Source organism: Urocitellus parryii, chromosome 11 (assembly GCF_045843805.1).
Source record: "Urocitellus parryii isolate mUroPar1 chromosome 11, mUroPar1.hap1, whole genome shotgun sequence".
In the NCBI taxonomy this organism is placed as follows: Eukaryota; Metazoa; Chordata; class Mammalia; order Rodentia; family Sciuridae; genus Urocitellus; species Urocitellus parryii.
In genome coordinates this window covers 70,022,610-70,044,821 of record NC_135541.1, presented here as the reverse complement: position 1 = coordinate 70,044,821, position 22,212 = coordinate 70,022,610, and the positions used below count along the sequence as shown (strand labels likewise).

The following is a 22,212-nucleotide window of genomic DNA, read 5'->3' as shown; positions in this document are numbered from 1 at the left end:
CATAACCTGCAATTAAGATGAATGGTTCAGTACTGTGAGAATATTTCTATTGCCATAAAATTAACATTTACACAGTACTTCCTGTGTCTTTTATGTGCAGACACAATTGCAAATGCAAGCTCCCAACTCCAGAGATTCTGTGGTCTCTGGCCTTTTCCACATCACATGAATCCATTGGGCTGTTAATTTCTTTCTGGTGTGTTTCAAAGCTTTAATCCTGGAACAAGAGACGAAATGTACCATTATTCGATTGTATGTCTATAGTTAAATTTTCATTTCACCATGCAGCTGCAGTAAATTAAATATTACCATGAGCACAGCTCTTTGCCTATCTCATATTGGCAGCTCTCTACTTCTAGGAACAGACATTCTGCAAAATGCAACTGTGGAAAGGGCCAGCCCCAAGGGTTATTATCCTTTTTTTCTGTATGTTTGGCTTGATAAAATTTCTTGGTAGTTCCACTGGCCTTTAGCACTCCTCCTTTCATATAAGTCTGAGTCCAATTCCTACTTAGATGCTCATTCTCATGTTCTTCTCAGGTCTTGGTTTTTCCTGCTTTGCCAGTTGGTTCTATAAAGGTAATCTGAAACTCATCAAGACAAAGATGAGTGAGGTTTTATGAATTAACCTTCCAGAGATATTTGTGTCCATTTCTAACTTATAAAGACATGGAACTGCAAGTTGGGTGTGATTCCTTCCTTTTTGGACCCCTGCACTTTAATTCATATTCCACTTGTGCACAATCTTAGTTTTAGAACTAAGAAGTCCAGAAAAATAAAAAACTTTTTGGGTATGTTGTCATTTTTTAAAAAAGCATGTCACCACATTGTGTCTAATACCTACAAAATCCAGTGTGATCACTGTCCCAGTTCAGCACAATTGCTGAGGAGCTGAGCTGTCCAAGAGCAGAGCAGAATCCTTGGAAGGCTGGGTGGCTCAGCAACACACATCAGCTCTGCTTGCCCAAAAGCCATCTGAGGCATGAGGGAAAGCCCTTGGATTTGTCCAAGGTAATAATAATCACCTGTGAAATATATTTGCAGGCTGGAAAGTGTCCAGCTTTATTGAAGAAAAAATGTTTATTTAAACTTTTAAAAATGTAATCAGTCTCAGAACAGGCTTACTCCAATTATATCACTAAATACTAAAGAAGCTTCACCTGACTATGATGGAAGTTCAGCTGTAAGAAATAGGATGATTGTTTTCCATTGAATTTTACTCAAAATGATTTCCACTGAAAGCTTGGGGAAAAAGCTTAGGTCAACAATTATTTGGTTCTTAGTTTCTACCAGGTGCACTGAACTTTCCAAAACCAAGCTGGAGTTGTAAAGAGTCAATGGGAAAATGAAGCAAGGGTCGTGCTAAGTTCAGTTCATGATTTGGAGTTTGCTTTCCAAAACTTCTGTCTCAGACTTCCCACAGGGTCATCAGGCAACATTATTAGCAAAACTGTATGATGTGTGGGTATTGGGGAAACCTCAGCCATTCCAAACATGTCCTGACTGTGACATGAATGTGTTTCTCAACCGTGGCTCAGGAAGAAAGCAGTCACACTTCACAGCAGATTTTGAACATGAATTGATTGCTTCTTCAGAAACTCTCAGAAAGCAACCTGAGGAACTGAGTAACTTCTACTCTGTCCTTCCAAGTTAATTGTCAGAGGGAATGTCTCACTTTCTTGATTCCTGACAGCATAATGCCCAGATCTGCCTGCTCCTTTTTCCCTCCTACCAAGCCTTGGCAACCACTAACTTCACTCTTGTCTCCACAGTTTCGTTCTTTCCAGAATATTATATAACTGAAATCATTCAGTAGGTCACCCTCCCAGATCTGGTTTTCCACACTTAGGAATATGCAGGTTTTGCTGGATTCAGATTTCTTTACCTATCCCTTCTACAACTTTTGTCCTATGACCCTTAAGTCCCTTCCTGTAGACTTGTATCTTTATACAGTTTTTTTTTTTTGTGAAAGCAAGATCTATTGCTTCTGAAAGCTCAGCATACTGCTTCTTGAAAATCCAGCTTGTTACACGTAAATTCAGTATGTAAGTATTATTATTATTATTATTATTATTATTATTATACTCTTTTTCTGAGTTCTATAAAGAGCACAACTCTTAAAGGAAACCCCCGTCTGCCCTCTTGTGGATATCTACTAATAACTACTCATGCTCCTCAAAGTTATTGGAATTTGGCAGGCAAAATGGAAACAGGGAATTGGTGGTATTATTTCTTGCTCCCACCAATGAGCAACTTGGAGATTACCTCCCTGGCTGGTCTCAGTTACATAATCTTTAAAGTTTTATTTGATAGACTTAGCTAGTTTGTTCTTGTAGTTAATGTATGAGTAGTTTTCACTGTTTTTAAATTTTTGTTGTTGTTGTTTGTTTGTTTGTCTCAATTCCAAGGTTACGAGTCAAGGCAGAATGCAAGACATTTTCTTCACTAAATTGTATGAAACAGTTCCATGTGAAGAGTTCACTGCTCATTTTGGAAATGGGAGGCCTGTCCATCTGTTGGATTGTTAACCAGTGAGATCAAAAGGATTCTTTTCTGGGGTCCAAACTGACTTTCATTTGGGTATAAAGGAGTGACTATGGGCTGCTTCTTCTCTACCCCTCTCCTCCCAGGACTGGTGTAAATGTTTATTTGTACCTAGGAAGATCAAGTAGTGAAAGACAATGAAAGTTACTTGTGAATCTCAGCATACAGTTATACTGTTTATAGTTTGTACTTCAGTGTCACTCTGTGAGGACAGGAAGGTTTAAGAGGTCTCCTCAGGTTGACTCCCTGTTGTCATTCAAGTCTCACCTCAAATGCCAACACCTGGACATGGGCTTCCATAGTGCCTCACTCTAAGGGGCCTCCCCTGCCACTTGTCATTTTCTTTATGCCCTTAGTCACTCCCTGTCTGAAATGATCTTATTATTTGTTTGCTTGTTTGGGGCTCTTCTCCAATAAAATGTAAACTCATAGAGCTGAGATCTTTGCTGTCTTTATTGTTCTATCCTCAGGGCTTAGAATAGCACTTGATGCAGAGAATTCGATTAGTCCATATTCCTTGGCTGGCTGGCTGCATCCATTGGATGGATGGACTGATGCAAAAACCAAATGCATTCAAGCAGTTTGGTACTAAGAGCTCTCAATTGTGCCCAGTTTTTCATGTTTTTAATATTACAAGAATGTCTTTGTGCACATGGACAGTTATTTTCTCCCTCCTAACATTTTAAATAGGAATATTTAAAAGACTAAAAAAATTAGAAAGAGAAACAAACACTCATATACCTTTACTTAAGAAAGAATTTTGTAAATATTTTTTGACATACTTACTTCTTATCTCTCTTTGAATATTTTCTTAGATGGATCATTTAAAAGTAATTAATAGATTTCATGATACCTCACCCTTAAATACTTCAGCTTGCATCTCCTAAGAAGTACATTTTTATAAATAAACACAACGCTATTAGCACAGTTAGAGAAGTCCACAAAAATTAATGCTAATTCTCTAACATAATCTGGTAATCCATCACTTTCTCATTTACCCAAACGCCTTTAAAATACTTTTATAGCTATGCCATTTATTTATTTATGCTTTTTGAGCCAGTATCAAACAAAATTTCATGGCTTGTGTGTTAGTCAGCTTTTTGTCACTGTGTCCTAAATACCTGACAAGAACAATTTAGAGAAAAGTTTATTTTGGCTCACAGTTTCAGAGGCTCAGTCCATACTTGGCTGATTCCATTCCAAAGGCCTGAGGTGAGGCAGAACATTGTGGTGGAATAGCATGGGAGAAGAAAGCATCTTACCTCATGGTGGCCAGGAAGCAGAGAGAGAAAAGGAGCCCAGGGACCAATATAGCTCCCAAGGCCACGTCCCCATGTCCTACCTGACTATAGTTGCCACTTAGTAGTTCATTCAAATTATTAATTCATCAAATGGATTAATTCACTGAGACGGATTAATCAAGTAATCATTGCTTTAGGCCCCACCTCTGAACTTGCTGCTCTAGGGATCATGCTTTCAACATATAAGTTTTGGGAGGGTGGTCTTTCTGGATTCAACCATGATGCCTTGTATTTGTATATTTGCTTATATTCAAACTATAATAACTGTCTTGTTTTTTAAATTTATTAATCATTTTTAAATCCCATCAACTTTTTAAAGAATGCAGAATAATTTTCTCATGTCGCTCAGGATCGACCTACCTTGCATTCTCAAGGTAGAGTTTACCTTGTTTTACTGCCCCCCTGTGTTTCACATACACTGGAAACTCCACTGAAATGCTTGCTCACATTGTGTAATCGTAATCACTTATAATTATGAGCTTTTAGATATTTACAATGCTGCAATTTTGACCATAGGATGTCACTTTAAGTGACCTTTTGTACCTTTTTAATATAACTGTTAATTCTTGATCATGTTTTTGGCTTCATAGAACAGAAATATGTCATGACCACACATTGTATTTTTGCCTTAAATCCGAGACTTCTCCAAAATTCTATCCTTATTCTGTATGCTAGACATTGTCATTATAATGTGCCTTGATGTGGATCTATTGTAATTTTGCACATTTTGGGTCCTATAAGCCTCTTGTATATGATTTTACATTTTATTTTTTTTTTAACTTCCCATTTCATTCTTTAGATTTGGGAAATTTTCTGATTTTATTTTATTGAAAATGTTGTGCATTCCTTTGGTTTGTGTCTCTATACCTTCATCTATCCCAATAAATCTTAAATTTGTTCTTTTCATGTTATCCCATAATTTTTGGAAGTTCTGTTCATGGTTTCTTAACATCTTCTCTCCATGGTCAACTCTATTTTAAAAATTATATATTTTGTCTTCACCGCCTGTAGTTCTGTCTTCCAAGTGGTCCAGTTTGTTGGTGATGCTTTCTATTCAATTTTTAATTTTTTAAATTGTTTCTCTATTTCAAGGATATATGGCTCTTTTTTCCCCAGCATATTTATCTCTTTATTAAAGTCATCTTTTTCTCCCTGTATTTGCTCTCTTACATCATACTTTACTTCATAGATCAGTTTAAACTATGTACATTCTAAACTTCTTCTGGGACATTTCATCCACTGTTGTGTCAATGAATTCTGTTATTTGGAGTATCTTGCTTTGCTTGGGGCCAGTTTCCTTGATTTTTCATGTTGTTTTTGAATCTACCCATATAACAGTATGGATCTGAGGCAGTAGAGTTTCTACCCTGTGGAATTATAGTGTCCCTGAAGGTTTCCAGTATCTCACTGTTTAGGAGGAGACAAATAATAACAACCAATGCAAACAATTTATAGCATTAAACCAAATAGTTCCTACTACGATGTCTACAATGTTAACTATCACAATAAATAGACATGATATGATCAGTTATTGCCTATAATAAAAATATTTTCAAATGGTGAACAGGGAGAGAACAGAAGTGATATAGTATGTGATGCTTATGAGGGAGGAGAAGAGAAGACAGAAGTAAAAAATTAAAGGAAGAGTGAAAGAGAGAACATTAGAGATTGGCTGTTAGCAGAAAAAGAGAATTAAGGGAAACAGGAAGGAGAAAAAATATATATAACAAAAACTAAAAAAAAACTAAATATACTAATCACTAAAACACTAAAATATACTAATCAAATATCCTACTGCACAAAACACTTATCCATGTAAAATAAGTGGCTTAAAAATGCTAGAGATGAGGAAAATAAAAAAGGAAACTGCATAAATGTCCACATACCATTAAGGTCACAAACAGTGAAAAATAATTTAAAAAGAAAAGAAAAAAAATCTTGATGAAAAGTTAAAGAATTCTTTAAAAAAATTTTGTTGTTGTTGTAGATGGATACAATACCTTTATTTTATTTATGTATTTATGTATTTTTGGTGCTGCGGATCGAACTCAGTGCGTCATAAGTGCTAGGCAGCTGCTGTTCCACTGAGCCACAACCTCAGCCAAGTTAAGTAATTTTTTTCCTTTGGAGTTAAAAATATTCTGAGCTTCTCCTCTCAGCAGTTTTAGGTGGAATCTTCTGTTGTGTGATGCTGCACCCTCTGGATTGCTGGAGTGAAAAAGGTAATTCCATAGATGAAGTGACTAGAGGCAGGGTTTAGGTTTAAACTGGCTCCAAGCTCTTCACTAAATGCTAATTGGTCTGGGGATTTTAAATCAGTGCACCTCTAGTGCCCAGTACTCGCTGGTCCACACAGGAAGACTGTACCCCAGGGATCTCTCCTGGGTTCCATTTGTGTGATGGGGATCCAATTCTTAGTCCCCTGTGTCACCTGCAGACCCCATTTTTCCTGATCTCAGGTTCAGTCTCCAAACAATATCTCTCACCCCACCCTTTCTGGGGTTACTGGCCAGATGCATCTCTCCCATCCAGTCCTGCAAGCAGTTGTATTTCAGGCCAAACTCAGGTTTGCCAGGAATCGGCTTTCTCAGTTGCCGGTCCCTGTGCTGCAGCTGCAAAATGATTCCTTCCTTTATCCTCCACACCTGCTTGGAGAGATGATGGCTTCTTTCCCCACACACAGATATCACACAGCTTGTCCTTCATGTTTGTTGGGCAATGTCCTTGGTCTCTAAATGCTCCATACCCAGACACCCCTCTGGCCTCCCCCAAATGTGGGTTCCTTTAATTTCCTTATTCCCCTACTATGCTCGTGGACCTCTCTGACTGGAGCTTCTGGCTGACTGTGGCAGTGGCTGTGTGCGCTGGTTTTCCCCCCTTATTTTTTAATGTCTAACCTCCTATGTCCCCAGTCTGCTTTGAATGTCCAGTTTTAGGATCCAGTAAAGTCCCCCCACACTTTTCCTCCCCACCTTGCAGAGAAGCTGCCTATCTGCTTTCTTGGTTTCATGCCATGGAGCAGCCAAGAATGTGACCTCCTCTATTCCACCATCTTGGATCTCCCCAAAAATGAGCATTTGAAAAGCACAGTCCAGTTGATATGTATGTGCACTAGATATTAAGAATTCTTGATTTTGTCTTTTATTATCTAGCTCTGGCCTTTGACCTCTGGCCCCTTACTTCATAATGCCTCCAAAACGGATGAGACATTTCATTAATTAGCAAATGCTACCAGAAAAAAAAAAGCAACTTTAATGCTCCATTTAACTTTTTGGGTTCCTATTTTCCCTTGAATTTTTTTTTAGGAGGCATTAATTTATTATCAGGACAAACTAGTCTCAATATTTTTGCTGTTCCCAGCATACTTCTGACAACAGGAATCCAAGTGCCTATCATTTATTCTTCCTATGACCCTTAATCTCACTTGAGTTTTTTAGTCTTTTAACATTTATTGATTAATTTTTTTTTTGGTTATGAACTCCCATTTTTACCCTGTATACAGATTGCAGAATCACATCAGTTACACTTCCATTGATTTACATATTGCCATACTCGTGTCTATTGTATTCTGCTGCCTTTCCTATCCTCTACTATCCCCCCTCCCCTCCCCTCCCCTCCCCTCTTCTCTATCTACCCCCTCTACTGTAATTCATTTCTCCCCCTTGTATTATTTTTCCCTTTCCCCTCACTTCCTCTTGTATGTACTTTTGTATACCCCTGAGGGTCTCCTTCCATTTCCATGCAATTTCCCATCTCTCTCCCTTTCCCTCCCACCTCTCATCCCTGTTTAATGTTAGTCTTCTTCTCATGCTCTTCTTCCCTACTCTGTTCTTAGTTACTCTCCTTATATCAAAGAAGACATTTGGCATTTGTTTTTTAGGGATTGGCTAGCTTCACTTAGCATAATCTGTTCTAATGCCATCCATTTCCCTCCAAATTCTATGATTTTGTCATTTTTTAATGCAGAGTAATACTCCATTGTGCATAAATGCCACATTTTTTAAATCCATTCGTCTATTGAAGGGTATCTAGGTTGCTTCCACAGTCTTGCTATCGTGAATTGTGCTGCTATGAACATCGATGTAGCAGTGTCCCTGTAGCATGCTCTTTTTAGGTCTTTAGGGAATAGACCCAGAAGGGGAATAGCTGGGTCAAATGGTGGTTCCATTCCCAGCTTTCCCAGGAATCTCCATACTGTTTTCCAAATTGGCCACACCAATTTGCAGTCCCACCAACAATGTACAAGTGTACCCTTTTCCCCACATCCTCACCAGCACTTGTTGTTTGACTTCATAATGGCTGCCAATCTTACTGGAGTGAGATGGTATCTTAGGGTGGTTTTGATTTGCATTTCTCTGACTGCTAGCGATGGTGAGCATTTTTTCATGTACTTGTTGATTGATTGTATGTCCTCCTCTGTCTGTTCAGGTCCTTGGCCCATTTGTTGAGTGGGTTATTTGTTATCTTATTGTCTAAATTTTTGAGTTCTTTGTATACTCTGGATATTAGGGCTCTATCTGAAGTGTGAGGAGTAAAGATTTGTTCCCAGGATGTAGGCTCCCTATTTACCTCTCTTATTGTTTCTCTTGCTGAGAAAAAACTTTTTAGTTTGAGTAAGTCCCATTTGTTGATTCTAGATATTAACTCTTGTGCTATGGGTGTCCTATTGAGGAATTTGGAGCCCGACCCCACAGTATGTAGGTAGTAGCCAACTTTTTCTTCTATCAGAAGCCGTGTCTCTGATTTGATATCAAGCTCCTTGATCCATTTTGAGTTAACTTTTGTGCATGGCGAGAGAAAGGGATTCAGTTTCATTTTGTTGCATATGGATTTCCAGTTTTCCCAGCACCATTTGTTGAAGATGCTATCCTTCCTCCATTGCATACTTTTAGCCCCTTTATCAAATATAAGAAAGTTGTAGTTTTGTGGGTTGGTTTCTGTGTCCTCTATTCTGTACCATTGGTCCACCCGCCTGTTTAGGTACCAGTACCATGCTGTTTTTGTTACTATTGCTCTGTAGTATAGTTTGAAGTCTGGTATCGCTATACCGCCTGATTCACACTTCCTGCTTAGAATTGTTTTTGATATTCTGGGTCTTTTATTTTTCCACATGAATTTCATGATTGCTTTCTCTAATTCTACAAGAAATGCTGTTGGGATTTTGATTGGCATTGCATTAAATCTATAGAGAACTTTTGGTAATATCGCCATTTTGATGATGTTAGTTCTGCCTATCCATGAACAGGGTATATTTTTCCATCTTCTAAGATCTTCTTCAGTTTCTCTCTTTAGGGTTCTGTAGTTTTCATTGTATAAGTGACAGTGGCAGGAGTGAGTTCTTTCTGTCCTACCATGTCTCCCTGCCCCTCCCTGATATCCTGTGTCGGAACAGGAAACTTGCGCGGGACAGATGAGACATGGCACAAGGTTCTGACACATGAAAACAAGCTAAGATTTCTGCTTCTCTTGATTCAATTCCTAAACATTCCAGTTTCTTTCTATTTCCTGGATTAAATCTTAAAACTTCTCTGAGCTGAGAAAGGGACTAGGCAGCCAGATGCCTCTGGGAAGCACAGCCCTGGTAACACTGGTGAAGAAAGGAAGGAATGAATGGGACGCCTGCTGGCTGCACTGTCCCCAGAGGTCACTGTGATGCTGTCCTGCTCTGTCTAGGCCGGGGAGGAAAGCACAGTTGCCTCAGAGCTTGGTTTTGGCAGGGAATCTCACACCAAACAGAAACCACCCTGAAGTGTCCGACTGTCTTCTTTGCAACTGGGAAGCTGGTCTAGGTCTTTGGAAATAAGGGGAGCTGGAAATGGTAATGTTTCTTTTTATTTTACTTTCTCAACATTATTGAAGGCCATGAAGTTCTTTATAGAGAATTAGAATCCCGACATAATGATTCCTTTTTGAGGTACAATACCTTGAAATATAGGTGATTTAGAGTTTTTGGAACAGCCCAGAGGAAGGGAGGATGAAATAATAAATCTGTATCTTCCACATGCTGTTGCTGGTGGAGGCTTTTGTTATTAAATTATATATACATAAATTTACAGGATAAATTAAAATCTAAGACATTTTAAAGAGTTAAATACACAAAATTAAAATGCACATTCACACACACACACACATAAATAAACCTACATGAAAATTGAGTACTTTTTTTGCATTTCACTTGCATGTGGAACGCAGAACACTGTGTATCTGCCTACCATGGGAACTGTTAAGATAAACCCAAGAACCACACTGGGCCAAGTCTACCTTCCATAACCACCAAGCAAATGAGCAGCAGGATTTCTGAGGACTTGGTGGCCAACCTAATGCTGCCAATGAAAGATACCAGCTCTTGGTTTTACAAACCAAATACTCTGGTCAGCTAAGAGAATACATGCAGATCCAACTGTGGCACCAGCAGCATCACCCTCTCCAAGGTATTTTTGCTGCCAGGAATCGCACAACTCCTTGGCCTCTGCTGAGGCTGCCAATGGTACCAATGATTACGATCAAGTTTGAGACATGGACACTGTATAGTAGGACTTGGAATGAACCCCCTACTTAGTCCATCTAAGCCACTTTAATAGCCACAGTAGGAATGAGCTCATCACCTCCCACCTCCGTCACTTCAGATTGAAAGCCTTTGTACTTCGGGTCAGCTGGCACCCTCCCATAATCTCTCTTATTATATGTCTGACTATTAGACAGGTAAGGCAAGTGGTCAGTGATGGGTCTGGAGGTACAAATGAGTTTGGAAAAAAAATCACATTTTAGCTATCCATAAGGAGATGCACGTGGCACCCAGAACAAGCCCCTAGCCCCAAGATACACTGATTTTTAAGGCAGATTTACCCACCACAAGAGAAGAAAGATTTCCAAGCCCATACTCATGCCAAAGATTCCTCTTGGCTAAACCTTTGCCATTTCATAAAATTATTAAAAGCAAAGTAGTTACAATCCTATGCATATATTGTACATTACATATATACAGATATATATATATGTATATATATATATACAGATATATATGTATGTATATATATATATATCTGTATATATATATATAGATATATATATATATGTATAGATATAAAAATGTAAAACCTACACCCAGAGGCCAGTGAAGGGGTTTGAACAGTCATATATACACAAACCTATACACAAAGGGTAGGTGAGGCTTCTGCCCCAGGAGTCTCCGCTGTCACAGTCCAGGCATGATGTAAGCAATGTTGTCTAGCGTGTTTGACAAGACTTGTTTGGGACAGCCATTCAATTCAGGTAGTTGTGTAGTCAGACACGCCAAGGGGCCAAGGGCACAGATAATGGAATCAAGAAGCACTGACAAACTGTCAGACAGTGCCACCATGCCCTCTGTCTCCTGTAGGCGGTGTCCCATGAGGCTGAGAGACTCTCCCAACAGCTGAAGGTGAGCTGCAACATCGATGGGCTCTGTCTCAGGGGCTTTGGCTGGTGATGCTGGTAACAGCATGGTGGCTGGTGGGGACTTCTTTTGGGGTGACAGTACTCCCACAGAAGCAGCTTTGACTTTCATGGAACCTTCTGAGCTTGATGCTTTTCTTTTCACAGTTGTACCTTCTGCGTTGTTCTGTTTATGCTGCAGATACTGAGCTTTTTGTTTCCAAATCAGTTTGTCCTTTTCTGGCAACTGTTTCCACACCTCAGCCAGTTTTTCACTAAGTTCTCCAAAATCTATCCCTGGATGGTCAGCCACAATGGTTACACGATATTCTTTACAGAACACTTGATAGGCCGACATGTTCTTCTTTTTTTGGCTTTTCCCCCTTTCTCTTTCTCTGTCCTTCTCTTCTTTCTTCTTTTTTTTCTCACTGTGCCCATCTGTGTGGAAGCTGGGAGGTGGTGGGGCAGGGGCGGCGGCTCCAGCGTGTGGGACGCTGGGGGGAGGGCCGGGTGTCATCGTGACCTCTCCCACTGCTGCAGTAGACAGTCCCGAACTTGTCTTGGACTTTGAGTGCCTCCTCTCTTTGTGCTTCTCCTTGTCCTTCTTCTTTTTGCTCTTCTTTGACTTCTTTTTCTTCTTGATTTCCGGGTAAGAATCACCTATCACTAACTCGCCAGCTTCTAGCTCCCCGCCAGAGGACGAATCTGATTCCACCAGAACAGGTTCCAGCCCTGAAAGATCAAGGTTAGCACTGTGGGGTTCAGGGGCCTGGGAGGCATCAGGCCCGCAGCCTTCAGGGCCAGGAGACGAATGTGGGTCTGAGGATGACTTGTGCTTCTTCAGGGCCGTTTTCAGAAAGCTCTGGAACTCGTGTCCTAGGAGTAAAGCACCTTGCTCATCCCAAGCTGACTTCTTGGAGGAGTTTTTCAGAGTCGCTTGTTGAGAGGGGTACTGAAAAGACTCCTCATCAACTGAGCTGCTTCCCTTCTCCTTTGGCGAGAGAATAAGTTTCATCTTCAAGCCATCAGGCTCACGGAGGGTCAGTGTCTCTGTGTTTACATAGAGGGGCTTCATTTTTTTGGATTTGTGGGAGCTGCCGTCCTCCAGGGAGAGCTCCCCACCACTTCTTCTGCCTTTCTTCCGGTGGTGTTCTTTCTTGCTTTCTGAATGGCTTGAGGAGCTGGAGGACTTCTCCCCAGCCTTTTTGGAGGGCTTGGAGCCTGTGGCCAGTGGGGAGGTGATGGCTTTCAACAGGTCCATAGCTGTATCGGCAGGCTGTGGGCTGGACTTCTTTTTCTTTTGTGACAATTCCAGAGACGCCCAAATGAAGACTGTTCTTCTATGCTGAATCCTCCAAAATACCAGCCCTCCACCTCTCTCCTCCTTCACACTGGTTTATCGGCACTCAGAACAAGAACCACTGTCCTGCATAGTAGTAGTCATCAGAGGAGTGCTTCCGCTTCTTCTTGTGTGTGTCGGTCCCCAAGAAGTAAAGCTCACTATCCTTAAACTTCTTCTTGGAATTCCTGACCTGAGCAGCAATTTCTTCCCCTTCCCTTAAGAAATCTTTGTAAGAATGTTTCTTTTCTCTTTGGCTTCGGCCAGCTGCAAGTCCTATGTCCTCAAAGCTGTGGTCACCATCAAAGCAATCTTCTTTCTTCATGGAGTCATCATAAGCCATGGTGGTCCTGCAGGACCTTTGAGAATGTGTCACTGTGTCCAGGCTCCTTCCCGTCTACAGGACCAGGTCTTCACTAGGCTCGCCCGGATCCTGTGTCAGTGCCGCCGACTGCAGCCATCTTGGAGCTTTCCCTTGAAATTTGACCTTGATGTCATTCATTACAATTTTCTGAGTTTTGCCAAATGCTAAGAATATCTATCCCAATTATGAATTTGGAGATTGGAGAAATAAACACAGGACAAGTTTGGAGACCCACTGGATCTATTGTGAGTTGGAGCTTGACCCAAACTCTATTGATCACCTGACTCCCATAAGTTCCTATTTTACTGGAAGGCCACAATGACATTTTGGATTGCCAATCTTAATTCATGGCCTATGTCTAGCAGTCCTCAAAGATTTGATCATTGCCTTTTCCATAAACAACGGTAAAAGGCCTTAGGTCCCTTTGGGGAAGGATGGGAGAAAGACTAACAGTAAATGTTTTTGGTAGGTACCAGGGTCCTTCCTCAAGGGGAACTACCTCCCCTTCATTCAAGGAGTTCTGGGACTGAAAACTAGCTCAAGTCTGGGAATTGGCTGAGAGGCCATGGTCCTCTGTTTTTATGATCTAAGACAGGCTTTTGTACATTTGCCCTTGAACTTTTCTGCTTATATAAGTTGAGTAAGATCTTAATGGGTTTCCCATCTATTTGACTTCAGGAGACACCATAATTAATTAGCCAAGAGCACAGATCTACATGAGTCAGAATGTTCAATTCATTTCTTCTCCTTTGCTGCCCATTATGGTAAGTGCAGCCACCCTGTCTTTGGCAATTGAGTGCTGCCACTTGGCCCCTTTCTCTCTAGGATCCAATTATTCCCATTGCATTTAAGTCTCCCAATTGATTGACTGCAGCTCCCATCATGAAGTCTGGCATACAGAAAAGAGCAATGATACACAATTCTTCAAGGATGCTGGTACTCCCCTCACAAACTTGTCTTTCATAGTTTTGGTGAAAGGTACATCTTTTGGACCCTCCCACTGTGGAGGAGAAGGTCCTACAAGGCAGATCCATCCCAGCATTCCAATCTCTCCGAGCCTCTGAATCCCTTCATCAACAGTAAACAGGGGTGTCAGGCCTTTCCAGCTCACTCTGTAGGCTGTATTTTACCCATACTTCAGCCAACCATCCAAACAAACTATTAGTACTTTTCGTAACACTGCAAACTGTTACATTAAATTTATAATCTCTGTTTAATGGACCCATATCCATCAATTTAGGCTGATATAATTTTATGTTCCTTCCACAATTAATCCATACCCTTAAAATCCATTTCCACACATGTTCCCCAGATCTTTGTATGAATTAGAAAATTCAAGAAGTTCCTTTGGAGTGTAGTGCACCTCCTCATTGGTCACTGTGTACATCACTTCTAGGGGCCTGCCTAGATTTGGAAATTTATCCTTATAATTCTGTTTGCCTAGAACCACCTCTGGCATTAAAATCTATATAAGTTAGTATTCTGTAGAGAAAAAGGACCAATAGGAGATTGTATGTATATATGTATATAGGCTTAGATAGGGCAGAAGTGAGTGGTGAAGGAGGGTCCTGAGGAGTATCAGCATTTTCATGCTCAATAACTGAATCATGGAAGGCCATTGGTGTTTTGCAGGCAAAGCAGGATTAATTCCATTTGGGGGAGGTGGAGAGGTCAATGCCACGGAGAGTTGGAGTAAGGGTGACACTGCTAGCACTAAGAGACTGACACTGCTAGCACTAAGAGACTCAACTCCATCTGGCAAAATAAACTCATCAGAATGTAGGAGTTCAGACTTTCGAAAATGGTGGCAGGCGCGGAGAGATCAAGTCTCTGACCTCTTCAGTTGCGCGGGCATAGGGAGTCGTAAACCATCTAAATGCTGTTTTCTCAGGATCACTAGGCAATGCTGAGCTGACGTGGATCTGGGGCGAACAGTCTTGGCCTCTCAGAACACACACCGAGCCTGGATCGGCTGAATTCAAGCTCCCATTCGCCTGCTTCTCGCAGACAAACCGCTGTGACTCAGCACCAAACGATCCTGCTGAAACAACTGGTAGGCCCTTCTGAACCTGCGGAGGTTAATACCAACTGAGCCTTCATAGGCAGTGGCCATAGGATTGAAACGGGGCTTGGGAGAGCCAGTCAGGACCCACCCATTGCATTGGTGACCCGGCAAAGGGAACGAACTGTCGCCATTTGCATGGGATATCACCATGGCAGAGAACTGACGTCACCAGAATGCGGCGGAGGAGATAACTTCATTGAAACCTGCGGCGACAGGTGTGTAATCCCCTAGCCCTCCCTCTCCACACAGCGGGGAAACCTTAAGGGCCCCTCCCAGCTCTCCTGTAAGGGCCCCTCTCAGCTCTCCCGTGAGTGCCATAATCAGACTGAGGGAATCAGGAGTGGTGCGGGACCTGCGCGGCGACCACTCCCACCAGTGCTGACAACTGAGGTCTCTTGCACCAGCTACCGGGGACGTGGCTATCGGAGGGCAAGCAAAATTCGCTGAGGGTTCTCAGCCCCAAGCTCCACAAACTTAGGGTCTGAGGAAATGGCAAACAGGGAGAGTGTGCCCAGTTGTTCAAGAAAATAGAGCTCCGGGCAGCAGCAGACTTGGCGTGTAGCCACTATTGTGGTGAGTGTCACCGGTGAGTGGGGCCTGGCTTGAGGAAAAGAGGGGAAGTGACTAGACACAAGAGAAAGCCCTAAGCACACTGGATTGGAGACCGCCCAGTCTGGGAGGAGGAGCTGCTGCACAGTGATTGGTTCTTGCTTATTGAGAGGAGAAGCTTGGCCCTGTGAGCACAACTCCACCTAATGGAAGATAAGTTAATCAAACTCTAAGACTGCATTTATTAATTTTTTTTATTTGTTTTTTTTTCTCATTTTCATTTTTTTTATTTTTTAAATTTTTTAAAATATTTTTTTAGTATTTTTTTAATTTTAATTTTTTGATTATTTTTTAAATGTTTTTCTTTTTTCTTTCCTATTTTTTTCTTTTGTCTTTTCATTTCTTTTCAATTTCCTTATTACCCCTCCCTTGAATTCTACCTGCTTACTCTCATTCTCTTCAGTGACTTCATCCCTTTCCTTCTAATACCTTTCCTCCCAAGCATTAAATAAATTTATAGGAGTAAACAGTAACTCAGCAGTCAAACAGAGCAAGAAGTAACATGAGCAGCATGAAAAAGCAAGGAAGAAAAGGAGTACAAACAATGCAGGACAGCCTAAATATTCAGGAGGACCTAGAGTCACCAGAAAAATGGTCAAATAAAGAACTCAAGGAATACCTTAGACAGATAGAATGGAACCTTAAAGAGGATATGAGACAGCAAATTCAAACAGTGAAAGAACACATTGAAAATGGATTACATAAACAAATAAAAGAAGCAAATAAGCATCTTTATCAGGAGATAGAGATTATAAAAAATCAAACAATAATTCTAGAAATGAAGGAAACTATGAACCAAATTAAAAACTCAAATGAGAGTATCACTAACAGAGTGGAGCAAGTAGAAGCCAGAAAATCAGATAATGAAGACAAAATATATCATCTTGAAAAGAGTCTAGCCAACTCAGAAAGGCTGGTGAAAAATCACGAGAAAAACATCCAAGAGATATGGGATAACATAAAAAAAACAAACTTAAGAGCCATTGGGATAGAGGAAGGTATAGAGGTTCAAACCAAGGGAATTAGCAACCTGCTGAATAAAATAATTATAGAAAACTTTCCAGAAATAAAAAAGGAAACAGATATACAAATTGTAGATGCATACAGGACACTGAGCATACAAAATCACAGTAGACCAACGCCAAGACACATTGTTATGAAGATATCCAATATACGTAACAAAGAGAAAATATTAAAAGCTACAAGAGAAAGGAGGCAGATTACATTCAGGTGTAAACCAATAAGATTAACAACGGATTTTTCATCACAGACGCTGAAAGCGAGAAGATCCTAGAACAACATATTTCAAACACTGAAAGACAATGGATGCCAACCAAGAATTTTGTATTCTGCAAAATTAAGCTTCAGGTACAACAACAAAATAAAAATCTTTCATGATAAACAAAAGTTAAAAGAATTTGCAGCCAGAAAACCAGCATTGCAAAGCATCTTGAGCAAAACACTACACGAGGAAGAAATGAAAAACAATAACCAAAACCAACAGTGGGAAGTACCTCAGTAAAGACAGAGGGCGGGGGCAAAGCTAATCATGGAGAAACAAACTAAATTAAAAAAAAAGATAAATAATCAAACATGGCTGGAAGTACAAACCATATGTCAATAGTAACTCTAAACATTAATGGTTTAAACTCTCCAATAAAGTTACATAGGCTGGTAACATGGATTAAAAAAACAAATCCAACAATATGCTGCCTCCAGGAGACACATCTGATTGGAAAAGACATACACAGGCTGAAGGTGAAAGGTTGGGAAAAAACATACCACGCACACGGTCCTCATAAGCAAGCAGGGGTGGCCATCCTCATATCGAATAAAATTGACTTCAAGACTAAGTTAATCAAAAGGGATAAGGAAGGACATTATATACTGTTAATAGGGACCATTCACCAACAAGACATAACAATTATCAATGTTTATGCACCAAATAATGGTGTTGCAATGTTCATAAAACAAACTCTCCTCAAGTTCAAGAATCAAATAGACCACAACACAATAATTATGGGTGACTTCAACACACCTCTCTCACCATTGGACAGATCCTCCAAATAAAAGTTGAATAAAGAAACTATAGAACTCAATATCACAATCAATAACCTAGACTTAACTGACATATATAGAATATATCAACCATCATCAAGTGGATATACTTTTGTGTCAGCAGCACATGGATCCTTCTCAAAAATAGACCATATATTATGCCATAGGGCAACTCTCAGTAAATATAAAGGGGTGGAGATAATACCATGCATTGTATCTGATCATAATGGAATGAAACTGGAAATCAATGATAAAAGAAGGAAGGAAAAATACTACATCACATGGAAAATGAACAATATGTTACTGAATCATCAATGGGTTACAGAAGACATAAAGGAGGAAATCAAAAAATTCTTACAGATAAATGAATATACAGACACAACATATCGGAATCTATGGGACACAATGAAAGCAGTTTTAAGAGGGAAATTCATCGCCTGGAGGTCATGCCTCAAAAAAAGGAAAAACCAACAAATAAATGAGCTCACACTTCATCTCAAAGCCCTAGAAAAGGAAGAGCAAAACAATAGCAAATGTAGCAGAAGGAAAGAAATAATTAAAATCAGAGTGGAAATCAACGAAATTGAAACAAAAGAAACTATTGAAAAAATAAACAAAACTAAAAGTTGGTTCTTCAAAAAAATAAATAAGATCGACAGACCCTTAGCCATGCTAACGAAAAGAAGAAGAGAGAGAACTCATATTACTAACATACGGGATGAAAAAGGCAATACCACAACAGATACTACTGAAATACAGACGATAATTAGGAATTATTTTGAAAACCTATATTCCCATAAAATAGAAGATAGTGAAGACATCGATAAATTTCTTAAGTCATGATTTGCCCAGACTGAGTCAGGAGGATACAAACAATTTGAACGACCAATGTCAATGGATGAAATAGAAGAAGCAATCAAAAGACTACCAACCAAGAAAGGCCCAGGACCAGATGGGTATACAGCGGAGTTTTACAAAACCTTTAAAGAAGAATTAATACCAATACTTTTCAAGTTATTTCAGGAAATAGAAAAAGAAGGAGCTCTTCCAAATTCATTCCATGAGGCCAACATCACCCTGATTATGAAACCAGACAAAGTCACCTCTAAGAAAGAAAACTACAGACCAATATCTCTAATGAACCTAGATGCAAAAATCCTCAATAAAATTCTGTCAAATCAGATACAAAAACACATAAAAAAATTGTGCACCATGATCAAGTAGGATTCATCCATGGGATGCAAGGATGGTTCAATATACGGAAATCAATAAATGTTGTTCACCACATCAATAGACTTAAAAATAAGAACAATATGATCATCTCGATAGACACAGAAAAAGCATTCGACAAAGTAGAGCATCCCTTTATGTTCAAAACATTAGAAAAACTAGGGATAACAGGAACTTACCTCAACATTGTAAAAGCTATCTATGCTAAGCTTCAGGCTAGCATCATTCTGATTGGAGAAAAATTGAAGGCATTTCCTCTAAAATCTGGAAGAAGACATGGATGCCCTCTATCACCACTTCTATTCAATGTAGTTCTCAAAACACTGGCCAGAGCAATTAGACAGACGAAAGAAATTAAAGGCATAAAAATAGGAAAAGAAGAACTTAAATTATCACTATTTGAGGATGACATGATCCTATACTTAGAAGACCCAAAAGGGTCTACAAAACAACTACTAGAACTAATAAATGAATTCAGCAAAGTGGCAGGGTATCAAATCAACATGCATAAATCAAAGACATTTCTGTATATCAGCGACAAAACTTCTGAAACGGAAATGAGGAAAAATACCCCCTTCACAATGTCCTCAAAAAAAAAAAAATACTTGGGAATCAACCTAACAAAAGAGGTGAAAGATTTATACAATGAAAACTACAGAACCCTAATGAGAGAAATAGAAGAAGATCTTAGAAGATGGAAAAAATATACCCTGTTCATGGATAGGCAGAACTAACATCATCAAAATGGGGATATTACCACAAGTACTCTATAGGTTTAATGTAATGCCAATCAAAATCCCAACGGCATTTCTTGTAGAAATAGATAAAGCAATCATGAAATTCATATGGAAAAATAAAAAACCCAGAATAGCAGAAGCAATTCTAAGCAGGAAGTGTGAATCAGGCGGCATAGCAACACCAGATTTCAAACTATACTACAGAGCAATAGTAACAAAAACAGCATGGTACTGGTACCAAAACAGGCGGGTGGACCAATGGTACAGAATAGAGGACACAGAGACTAGTCCACAAAGTTACAACTATCTCATATATTATATAAAGGGGCTAAAAGCATGCAATGGCGGAAGGATAGCATCTTCAACAAATGGTGCTGGGAAAACTGGAAATCCATATGCAACAAAATGAAACTGAATTCCCTTCTCTCACCATGTACAAAAGTTAACTCAAAATGGATCAAGGAGCTTGATATCAAATCAGAGACTCTGCATCTGATACAAGAAAAAGTTGTCTCTCATCTACATATTGAGGGGTCGGGCTCCAAATTCCTTAATAGGACACCCATAGCACAAGAGTTAATAACAAGAATCAACAAATGGGACTTACTTAAACTAAAAAGTTTTTTCTCAGCAAGAGAAACAATAAGAGAGGTAAATAGGGAGCCTATATCATGGGAACAGATTTTTACACCTCACACTTCAGATAGAGCTCTAATATCCAGAATATACAAAGAACTCAAAAAATTAAACAATAAGATAATAAACAACCCAATCAACAAATGGGCCAAGGACCTGAACAGACACTTCTCAGAGGAGGACATACAATCAATCAACAAGTACATGAAAAAATGCTCACCATCGCTAGCAGTCAGAGAAATGCAAATCAAAACCACCCTAAGATACCATCTCACTCCAGTAAGATTGGCAGCCATTATGAAGTCAAACAACAAGTTCTGGTGAGGATGTAGGGAAAAGGGTACACTTGTACATTGTTGGTGGGACTGCAAATTGGTGCGGCCAATTTGGAAAGCAGTATGGAGATTCCTGGGAAAGCTGGGAATGGAACTATCATTTGACCCAGCTATTGCCCTTCTCGGACTATTCCCTGAAGACCTTAAAAGAGCATACTACAGGGATACTGCCACATCGATGTTCATAGCAGCACAATTCACAATAGCTAGATTGTGGAACCAACCCAGATGCCCTTCAATAGTTGAATGAATAAAAGAAATGTGGCATTTATACACCATGGAGTATTATGCAGCACTAAAAAATAACAAAATCATGGAATTTGCAGGGAAATGGATGGCATTAGAACAGATTATGCTAAGTGAAGCTAGCCAATCCCTAAAAAACAAATGCCAAATGTCTTCTTTGATATAATGAGAGCAACTAAGAATAGAGCAGGGAGGAAGAGCAGGAGGAAAAGATTAACATTGAATAGAGACATGAGGGGAAAGGGAGAGAGATGGGAAATTGCATGGAAATGGAAGGAGACCCTCATTGTTATGCAAAATTACATATAAGAGGTTGTGAGGGGAATGGGAAAATAAACAAGGAGAGAAATGAATTACAGTAGATGGGGTAGAGAGAGAAGATGGGAGGGGAGGGGAGGGGGGATAGTAGAGGATAGGAAAGGTAGCAGAATACAACAGTCACTAATATGGCATTATGTAAAAATGTGGATGTGTAACTGATGTGATTCTGCAATCTGTATTTGGGGTAAAAATGGGAGTTCATAACCCACTTGAATCTTTTATTTTTTATTTTTTATTTTTTTTATTGGTCGTAAATAACATTACATAGTTCTTAATACATCATATTACACGGCTTGATTCAAGTGGACTATGAACTCCCGCTTTTACCCCGTATACAGATTGCTGTATCACATCAGTTTCCTTCCATTGATTGACATATTGCCTTTCTAGATTCTGATGTATTCTGCTGTCTGTCATATTCTCTACTATCCCCCCTCCCCTCCCCTCCCCTCCCCTTTTCTCTCTCTACCCCTTCTACTGTAAATCATTTCTTCCATTTGTATTAACTTGTCTTACCCCTCCTTTCCTCTTATATGACATTTTGTATAACCCTGAGGATCGCCTTCCATTTCCATGCAATTTCCCTTCTCACTCCCTTTCCCTCCCACCTCTCATCCCTGTTTAATGTAAATCTTCTTCTCAAGCTCTTCGTCCCTACCCTGTCCTTATTTACTCCCCTTATATCAAAGGAGTCATTTGGTATTTGTTTTTTAAAGATTGACTAGCTTCACTTAGCATAATCTGCTCTAATGCCATCCATTTCCCTCCAAATTCTATGATTTTGTCATTTTTTAATGCAGAATAATACTCCATAGTATATAAATGCCACATTTTTTTTATCCATTCATCTATTGAAGGGCATCTAGGCTGGTTCCACAGTCTTGCTATCGTGAATTGAGCTGCTATGAACATCGATGTAGCAGTGTCCCTGTAGCATGCTCTTGTTAGGGCTTTAGGGAATAGACCGAGAAGGGGAATAGCTGGGTCAAATGGTGGTTCCATTCCCAGCTTTCT

At 39.8% G+C, this 22,212-nt stretch overlaps 1 protein-coding gene across 2 annotated transcripts; it reads right to left on the bottom strand.

The window, feature by feature from the left end:
• Window positions 1-11,038: 11,038 nt before the first annotated feature.
• LOC144249217 (HMG domain-containing protein 4-like) lies at window positions 11,039-12,940 on the bottom strand. 2 transcript variants are annotated; one of them, XM_077791460.1, is made up of 2 exons: window positions 12,681-12,940; window positions 11,039-12,598 (listed from the first exon to the last, which is right to left on the bottom strand). In XM_077791460.1, exons 1-2 carry the CDS (start codon window positions 12,938-12,940, stop codon window positions 11,041-11,043), a joined length of 1,818 nt encoding a protein of 605 aa, XP_077647586.1. In that variant the 3' UTR covers window positions 11,039-11,040. The 2 variants fall into 2 exon arrangements, with proteins under 2 accessions (XP_077647586.1, XP_077647587.1); XM_077791461.1 differs by having other exon boundaries at window positions 11,039-12,595.
• Between the last annotated feature and the right edge of the window lie 9,272 nt (window positions 12,941-22,212).

What these genes read in the sequence shown, in the direction of transcription:
- LOC144249217 (XM_077791460.1), bottom strand. Translation starts at nt 12,940, where the DNA reads ATGGCTTATGATGACTCCATGAAGAAAGAAGATTGCTTTGATGGTGAC. An exon ending in GACTACTACTATGCAGGACA is followed by an intron (nt 12,599 to 12,680) that starts GTGGTTCTTGTT and finishes GATTCAGCATAG; the next exon opens with AAGAACAGTCTTCATTTGGG.